We start from the raw sequence: 10,059 nt of genomic DNA, 5'->3' as shown, positions 1-10,059 counted from the left end.
GTTTGTTTGTTTGATTTGTCTGTGCGTTTGTGTGTTACTGTTCCCTCTGTGTTTGTCTGTCTGTTTTCCTTCTTAGGGCTACACCAAGAAACAAGCCAAAGTGTGCATGACAGCGAGACCCAAATACTGCTGAGTAGGGAAATAAAATATTCAAAGGCACAGCAAGCAGTGCTCAACAAGCTCTCTAAAGGTGACAAGAGACAGAAAAATAGCAAAAATGACAAAACGAAGGAACTCTCCCCTGAAGAACCTCCAGGAGGAAGTCACAGCCACAGAACTGCTCAAGGCAGATCTAGACAACATACCAGATCAAGAATTTAAAAAACTTGTCATAAAAATGAACTATTGGGACTTCATCAAGATAAAAAGCTTCTGCACTGCAAAGGAAACAATCAAGAAAACTAATATGCAACCAATGGGATGGGAAAAGATAGTTGCAAATGGCATATCAAATAAAGGGCCAGTATCTAAAAGCTATAAGGGACTCACCAAACTCCATACCCAAAAAATGAATAATTCAGTGAAGAAATGGGCAGAAGACCCAGAGAGACATTCTCCAAAGAGGACATCCAGATGGCCTACAGGCACATGAAATGATGCTCCACGTCACTCAGCATCAGGGAAACACAAATCAAAACCACACTGAGATACCACCTCATGCCAGTCAGAGTGGCCAAAATGAACAAATCAAGAGAATATAGATGCTGGTGAGGATGTGGAGAAATGGGCACCCTCCTACACTGTTGGTGGGAATGTAAACTGGTACAGCCGCTCTGGAAAACACTGTGGAAATTTCTCAAAAAACTAGCAATAGAACTCCCCTATGATCCAGCAATAGCACTGCTGGAGATTTACCTAAGGGACATAGAAGTGCTAATTAATGCACAGGGGCACATGTACCCCAATGTCATAGTAGCATTGTCAACACAGCCAAATCATGGAAAGAGCCTAAATGTCCATCACTTGATGAATGGATCAAGAAGATGGGTGTGTGTGTGTGTATATATATATATATATATGTATGTATGTATATGTATATATAAAACACACAATGGAATATTACATGGCAATGAGAAAGAATGAAATCTGGCCATTTGTAGCAAAGTGGATAAAGGGTGTCATGCTAATCAAAATAAGTCAGGCGAAGGACAGAAACCATATGTTTGCACTCAGAGGTCTAATAGGAGAAACCTAATGGAGGACCAAGGGGAGGGGAAGAGGGAAAGAGAGTTGGGGAGAGAGAGGGACACAAAATCTGAGAGACTACTGAATACTGTAAAAGAATCGAGGGTTGAAGGGGGTGGTGGTAATGGAGGTGGGCACTTGTGTGGAAGAGCACTGGGTGTTATATGGAAACCAATTTGACAATAAATTATTAAATTAAAAAAAAGAAAAAAAAGAAACTGCACCAAGTTGATAAAGGCATTTTTGAAAAATTTACAGTTAATAAATTTAATGCTGAGAGACTGAATATGAAGTGAGAAAAATATCCTAAAATTAGGAGAACCAAAATATTAAATTTAAATATTAAATTCAGTAAAAAAATTTTTTATTTTATTATAGACTAAACTAGAAAAGGGCATGGGAGCAAATGAACACAATGGACAGTGCTTTAAAACAAACAGAAGGAGGAAAGAAAGAAAAAGAAAAAGGGAGGAAGTATTTGAGAGAGGCAACAGTTAAATTGGACTCTAAAAGGTATCCAACACACGATGATCATGTTTCCATGAAAGAGGGATAATGGATACAAACAGTACAAGTTGTTATACAGAAGACCTGAAATTGCATTTTAAAGAACATACCACCTGTGAATATTACCTATAATAACCATTATGAAAACATATTCTAGTAAAATTACTGAAACAAAGCACAACATATAAGTGGAAAAACAGATTATCACCATCCCACTATCACAGAGGAAGAATACGTGATCCAAAAATTGACTACCAAGCAAACCTAATTTTCAAGTTTGAGCACAGTCATGGACAAGCCAATCCCAGAGTTGCTATCCTGGGCCCTGTTGAAGAACTGACTAGAGAGTGAGCTTCAGACAGTCATAAAGAAAAAAGAGATAGGGCCCCTGGATGGCTCAGTCAGTTGAGCGACCACTCTTGATTTTGGCTCTGGTCATGGTATGGCTCAGGAGATTGAGCCCCATGACATGATCTGAGCTGTTGGCACAGAGCCTGCTTATTCTCTCTCTCCCTCTCTCTCTGCCTCTCCCTTGCTTGCGTGCGCGCGCTCTCTCTCTCTCTCGCTCTCTCTCTCAAAATGAATAAAAATTTAAAAAAGAGAGAGACAAAGGACTAGAAGTGAGCATCAAACAGAGAAAACTAAGACTAAAGATTAAATAGAAGCATGGTATGTAATGGTTATTATGCTCTGGTAGATATAGTATAATCACATTTTAATAAAGTTGGGAGAAGGAAGAGAGAATAAGCCAAAAACTTTTTTTGCTATTTTCAGGAATTATATTCATGTTTGTTTATATTAGATTTGTTTCCTTAGTCCCTTGTTTCTGTATAATGTGAAATAAAGCAAATGAATAATTGTTAGATATTATAATTCTGTCATCTCCTATCTAAACAAGAGTTTCAGTATAGAAGAAAACACAGAGGTAACATAAGAGGTTAATAGAAACCCTGCAGTTCTGAATTTGACTCTAATGTATCAGTATGAACTCAAAAAAAGGTCAGAGGACTGCCCAACCATTCCTCCTACCTCTGTCTACTGAAAAGGTCTAGAAACAATGAGAGTCCAGTAACCTAAAATGCCTTCTCCACTAAAAGACACCAAGGAAGATTCCAGGTGGAGGCAGAAACTATATGAAAATCCTAAAGTATCTTGTCATACCAGACTGCATAGAGGTTATCAATGGATCACCAATGTCATGCTGGAACAAAGTGAAGAGATTCCTGATATCTAGAGATGGAATAATTTGAGTTAAAGTCCATCATGTGTTTAAAACCATGAGTTTATCATAATATAAAAGAAAAGACCTCTAACTGGTCACCTTCAAAGAAGGATAGGGTATCAATTCATTCTCTTAAAAATATAAATAGACTAGGGGGAGGGGAAGAGGGAAACAGAGTTGGGGAGAGAGAGGGATGCAAAACTTGAGAGACTGTTGAATACTGAAAATGAACTGAGGGTTGAAGGGGAAGGGGGAGGGGGGAAAAGGGGGTGGTGATGGAGGAGGGCACTTGTGGGGAAGAGCACTGGGTGTTGTATGGAAATCAGTTTGACAATAAAATATTATGGAAAAAAATATAAATAGAAGAAAAATTCAAGCTTTTAATGCAGTTTTGCTTATGCAAACAGCACCCCTGGATAACCAACTAAAGGATGAGGGAAAATACCTTTATAAAGAAATATTCCAGTTAATAAATAGGAAAAGAAGTGGAACAATTAGAATAGCACCATTTTGCAACTCCCAATGGGTTAATGGCCTTAAGCTCTGAGCATCCGTAACTGCTGACATCACATAAGGCAGAGGGACACAACTACCAATGGTCTTGCCAAAGGGGCTGAACTATTTGGAACTCTGAATGAGGACAAATTTGCAGAAAGACAAGGATGAAGAATAGGCTGAAGTGCAGAAGGAGTATGCAAATCCAGGCTGCAGGGAAGCCCAACGGGTCAAAGGCCAAGGTTCCTCAACATGTAAATTGTTGAAAAAAATAAAGAAAAAGAAAATCAAGGAAAAATCTAAAATTACAATAAGAAACTTAAAAGATAGAAACTATTAATTAGAAAGACTTAAGAAGTGGGTGCATGCCTGGGTAACAGAAATTGCCCAGAAATACAAGTCAGCATTATCTCCAAGTAAAAACAGTAATCACTGATGTGGACACAAGAAGAGTTTCTGGAAATTGGCACAGGACTTCTAGATCTGAGTTTTGGTGACTAAGGCAACCACACCTGATCATTGTTAAGCTAAACATTCATTCTGCATGGTTTTCTGTATCAGGTTTATTTTGGAAAAAAATAAAGTATTTTTAAAAAGTAGGGGAGAATAATTCTAAAGCAATGCTGTAGCTTCTTTTCTATAAAATGGCAATGGTTACTTCTGATGCAATTACAGAAATGAAGCTGTTCTACAGGCAGAGAGCCTTCCTTCCTCCCCCTGGGCCAGCACTGAGTACCTGGTATCTTCACTGTGCCACTGGAGGAAGTGTCGTCCGTGTAGGGATGGTTACTCTCCACCACCACAGGCTGAGAGGACAAGCGACCACTCTGTGAGTCTGTGGCCACATCCTCCAACTCAGTGACACAGAGCTCCAGCAACATATCTGCCACCTGGGGGAGGAAGCAGGGACACAGATCAGGTCACCAGGATAGGACTCAGAATTTGATAAATGACGTTTAAGTCAGGGCTTAGTTCCCTTGCCTATAAAATCAAGATAGCACAGACCTCACAGAGGTGTAGTGAACCTTTTAAGTAACTGGGAGCTGCCTGACACATACATGACACTCAATATGTGCCAAATGATAAAACTGTGATGACAACAGTTTTTTATACCAAGACAAGGTTACGTCCTAGTGACAAAAAGTCTGCCTCAGGAACAAAAATATCAAGGGAAGGAGCAGAAGAAAGGTGATAAAAATGACCAAGATCCTAGAAGTCTTTGGGGGTTAAGGAGGAGGGGGCAGAAATAGAGAGGAACGATTGAGCCACCCAGACCAAACAGCAGCATAGTACCTGAAATGAGTAACTACAAACACAAACATAAGTGGGTTTTCTCCTGAACCAGGACTTTAAGGGTCAGTGCCAATACCATCTTCCCTCAACAATCCATAATGTCCCTATTTCATTTTTTATTGTTTATTTATTTATTTTTGAGAGAGAGAGAACATGCACCGGGGAGGAGCAGAGAGAGAGGATGAGAGAAAATCTCAAGCAGGCTCTCACTGTTAGCACAGAACCCAACGTGAGGCTCAAACTTGTGAACACGAGATCATGACCTGATTCCAAATGAAGAGTCAGACACTTAACCAACTGAACCACCCAGGCTCCCCAATCCTTATTTCATTTAAAAATTTTACAGATTCACATCACTGAAGTGGTAAATACTGGTGATTATAAACTCTTTGATTTCTATTTTTAAAAATAAATAAGAATATGTTATTATAGCAGTAAGAACCTGCAAATTTTTTTAATTTAGGGAAAAAACTATTTCTATTCCATACTTCTCTGGAATAAATTATTTTCCCCCCTCTATTTTTCCTCATATGTAGATAACAAACAGATGAGCTGAGTAAATAGTTCTATTAATGACAAACTAATATCACTGCTATCTAGGTAACAGGACTATAAATGCAAACATCTCTTTTAAGAGTCCCAAATATTAGGTCAGGGGGACATAGGACTAGCATCTTACCCCTGGTCAAGATAGTCTGAAGACAATCCTATTGTCTTCTGTTTCCCCTTGAACCTGGTGTGGGTCACCGAGACACACATGTTGGTACCATCAAACAGCTATCACACAGTCCACCAGCGTTTTCTGGGCTTCACAATCTTCCTCTGAAAATCCCACCATTTCCCCAGGAGAGGTCAACAAGAAGAGGGTGACACAGGCATCACAGATGTGGCACTTCCCTCAGAGCACTTGGGGTCCAGCCCCATTTCTCCCACCCACCAGCAACCTGAGTGTCCATGAGCCAATGGACAACCTCTCAGAGCCTCAGTCTGCTCACCTGTAAACAGAGAATACCTATCATCTATACTGAGAATGCGCTCAGAACCAGGCCTGGCAGGTATGTGTGTAACAAATGCTGGGCATTATTACTTTAAATCCATGTCCTCATTCATATCCTTTCCTCTTACAAATGCAAAAACTTGTAAAATAATAATAATAATAATAATAAGCTTTTGCTTGTCACAATTCATCTTGATTCAGTCTCTCAGAATTATGCCAAGTACCTTCCCTTGAAAAACTAAAACGTAGGAAACCTACCTCCTGTTCTTCCTGAATATGATTAAGGAATAACAAGCCTCAAACCATTTAATTTACTAACTACCAAATCATTTACTAGGTTTTCAAGACCACTCATCCATACTTAAGTACTTTCTCATTTGGGCAGCAGTGATATGGGGCCTAGAGAAATACAGGTTACATTTCTGTACAGAGCCCATAGCATCAGACTCCTGGACACGGCCAGTTCTGAAAAGGCAGAAGAAGACCATTGATAAATAAGAGTCCTTAGGAAGCCAAAAAATTTTAGGACTAATGAATCCAATTTCTAAGATGTACTGATATGATACTGACTTTATATCCTAAACTAGCCACGTGTGATTATACAAATTTAAATTTGTTAAAGCTAAATAAAATGAAAACTTCAGGTCCTCAGGTGCACTAGTCATCAAGTGGTCAACAGGAACATGTGACTAGAAACCACTATACCAGATGGCTCAGCTAGCCACCACAGTAGAAAATCTTGTTGGACCCCATGTTATCAACTATTAAAACTATTTTAGGGGCACCTGGGTGGCTCAGTTGGTTAAGCGTCCGACTTTGGCTCAGGTCATGATCTCACAGTCTGTGGGTTCGAACCCTGTGTCAGGCTCTGTGTTGACAGCTCAGAGCCTGGAGCCTGCTCAGATTCTGTGTGTGTGTGTCTCTCTCTGCCCCTCTCCAGCTCACTCTCTGTCTCTCTCTCTCAAAAATAAAACAAAAGACATAAAAAATTTTAAAAAACCAAACTATTTTAAAGTATAGTAGTTAAAACACTGTGGTATTAGACAAAAAAGAGGTTAATGGAACAGAAGAGTCCATAAATGGACCCAAATATATGCAGAAATTTAAAATCTGATTAAAAAGGTTTTCAAATCATTGGGAAAAGGAAGGATTATTCAATAAATGGTTGTCAGACAAGTTTGCCATATAGGAAAAAATTAAGTTGGATCCCTTATTTATCCCTTATATCAAGATGGCTCAAAAATGTAAATATAATAAATAAAATAATAAAAATAATTAGAAGACACTTGGGAAATTTTCTTTAATGTCATGTAGGTAAGCATTTTTATAGTATGATATAAAATCCAGAAGCCATCAATGAAAAAAACTGGAACATCCAACTTCATAAAAATTAGAAATTTCTAAACGGCAAAAAATACCGAAATGATGTCAGAAGACACAATGAGGACAACCGCAGCACACATGACAGAGAAAAGGCTTGTTTACAAGGGGTCCTTCTAAACTGCTATATGCTAGAATAAAATCGAGCATGAGAGAAGGTGTGATGTCAACAGTAGCATTTCCCTCAGAGAGGAGCCCATGGCACCTATCACATGGCTCACCTGTGGGTATGCGGTACCCATGCCAGACAGCACAGCTGACAGCACGTCCCTGCCCTTGTCCCCTGCCCGGCTGCACACAGACAACTTGAGCAAGTCCACCATGACGCGAGTGTCATCCGCAACCAGGAGACTGGTGAATTCATCCAAGGACTGAGGTTCTGGGCCTGATGCTTTATTTTGGCTTTCAACATCCTAAAAAGTCCAACAATTAAAATGAGGAATGATACATTATGATACACTCACCAGTTTACCCATAAACTCAAAGGATACACAACTACTACTAATGAGTACGGGAATTTATGAGGCCTTTAAGACCATGAAATTCCAGGTTAAAAAAAGGACAAACCTCTAAAATTTCCACCACCATGTACTATGCTTTCAAGACCAATTAACTATTGTACAAAACACTGATAATATCTGTGAAATGGCATGCATAAACTATAAATAAATGACAATTTATATTGTGACTAAGTTCATATCATAGGTGGACAGCCTGGAATGAAGTCATACCATATATAATTTACAACCCCCCCCATTCATAAGATATGCTTGGGAATTTTCTATCAACTAATTTGTACTTTTGCAAATTTTGCCTATATCCCCTACATAATTCTATCCTAGAATCTCTAATTCACTTTAAAGTTACTTGTTGCTGGCATGTAACACATTATCCGTAATCTCTTGGTCCTTGGGTTCTTTGAAAATGAAAATAGATATTCACCTTTTACTTCTCATTCACAGTATTTCAGCTAGAACATACCACACCTGTCATCATTTACCTCTCTCTTCTCTGTAGCCGGGGAAAGGAGACACTTACTTGCCTGTGGCAGCATCACTACCTGCCCTCTGACCTCATGAGGATGTCCTATCCAGGACTGCTAACTCACAGGGTACTATCCAACACCTAAGAGTCTCCTGGGGGTTAGTAGTGCAGTTGGACTTATAGGAAGGAACAAGGAGCCATCAAAGGTAGGAAATTCCACAGCTTTTGAACATAGAGGGAATGGAAATCACTGAGACACAGGACCTTCTAGTTCCCCAGGCACAGTCTGGCTCATCATTGAAAGAACAAGATCCCAAATCTGCTTCTCCTCTTCTCCTGCTTTCTGGATCTCACCAAAACTAGTGCCAACTCTTTCTAGAAAAACAAATGAGATACAGGAAGCACAAGACCTACATAGGAAACCTAAGGAAAATGTGACACATCCAATGTGCAAATACCATTGCCTTAGACACCATATCTCTCTGAGCTAGGAACACAGTTTCTCCCTTTAAGGAAATGGACCCTGCTCAGTGAAGTTCATCAGAAATGATGACATTCCAGAATCTCACTCACTGAAGAGCAGTAAAAGCATTCAGTGGAATATATTAACATGTGATTAATACTAACCTAATACTAATATGAAAATTATTTTTCCATAATTTATGAAGCAAACTAAAACTGAAATGATAGGAATTAAGGGGTATAATCTGAATAATGCATATGTCCCCTAAATAAACTGGTAGAAAAGAAATCCCTCTTCTACCTAAAAGCAAAGATTTTATATAATTCAGGATTTCTGCATTAAACCCTCACCCTAGGAGACTGTGAAGTATGAGAAGCTAAATCTAGACACCTAATTTATAAATGGCAATATTTTTATTACCACAGATGGTTATGAATAATTTCCATGGGACATATTTTTGCCAGTAGTAATAGCATAATAAATCAAGAGTTCCAAATGTAATTGAAAATAATGCTAAATAGGTGATGGGATTAAGGAGTATACTTGCTTGATGAGCACCAGGTGTTGAATGGAAAGGTTGAATCACTATCATTTATAACTGAAACTAATATTATACTGTTAACTAACTGGAATTTAAGCAAAAACTTAAAATTTAAAAGAAAAAAATCCATGTTTGTCCCCTGTGGAGAGCTGCCAGAAGAGCAGCAGGGGAAGAGATGTGTGCCTTGACCTAAGATCAGCCACCTGCAGGGCTGGACAGTGTTATCACTCCCAGCTCAAGGCCGGAGACAGCTTGGCTGGACTTTCTTATCGGCTCCTCAGACACTGTGCTAAAACTGCGGCTTCTGTTTTCTTTTCTTTACCCTAGCCCCTTCATGTGACCCTGTTTCTTAGCAACTGACCTGTGCTTTCTGCTCTTTATAAGATGAATGTTTTTTCTCAATAAACTGAGGCTTGATCAGAAACTTTGTCTTGCCTCCATTCTCTGTGCCCCCTGCCCCCCAATTCTCACTCCCTCTCTCAGGACCTGTGTTGACGGACCTGCGGGCCTGGTCAGTCCCCAAAGCAGATATGCTGGAAAGGGAGAGAGTGTGAGCAGGGTAAGATGGCTCAACATAGGGAGTACCTAAGTGGGCTGGGGAGGGGGTCCACATGTGGGGGTGGCTGGTGTGACAAAGCCATGCAAAACAGAAGGGGTCCCTGCTTTGGCAAGCCAGCTTGGGAGATGAGGAAGAGGTCACAAATCAAGCAGTTGAGAAGTCATGCCTGCAAAAGTCACACTGGTTTTGAGTGTCAGAAGCTGTGCATGGAGGGTATCCATGTGGGGCAGGTGTGGCAGCCAAAGTAGGAAGCTGGCTACTTAAAAGGAAATAAATAAATTGCCAATAACAGAATCAGGATTCGCACTTTCAGAGAGGAGAGTTAATAAATACAGAGAAGGAGAAAAGAGGAACAAATCCTGTGCAGGTATTAAAATTGGTTGTACTGTTGTGAACCAGTGTTTTTCAAGATATGCAGGTATATGCTGAAATA

At 39.6% G+C, this 10,059-nt stretch overlaps 1 protein-coding gene across 3 annotated transcripts in view; it reads right to left on the bottom strand.

Moving 5' to 3' along the window:
- HERC2 (HECT and RLD domain containing E3 ubiquitin protein ligase 2) overlaps positions 1-10,059 on the bottom strand; it is a 295,601-nt gene that overhangs the window by 48,223 nt on the left and 237,319 nt on the right. For all 3 annotated transcript variants that reach the window (XM_029953017.1, XM_029953018.1, XM_029953019.1), the window contains exons 69-70: positions 7,301-7,492; positions 4,146-4,299 (exon numbers count right to left, since the gene is read on the bottom strand). In XM_029953017.1, the coding sequence (XP_029808877.1) occupies positions 4,146-4,299; positions 7,301-7,492 (346 nt within the window). The remainder of the gene's footprint in view (positions 1-4,145; positions 4,300-7,300; positions 7,493-10,059) is intronic.

The sequence above is a fragment of the Suricata suricatta genome, chromosome 9 (genome assembly GCF_006229205.1).
Source record: "Suricata suricatta isolate VVHF042 chromosome 9, meerkat_22Aug2017_6uvM2_HiC, whole genome shotgun sequence".
Taxonomy (NCBI): domain Eukaryota; kingdom Metazoa; phylum Chordata; class Mammalia; order Carnivora; family Herpestidae; genus Suricata; species Suricata suricatta.
This window is presented reverse-complemented; position numbering and strand designations above follow the sequence as displayed.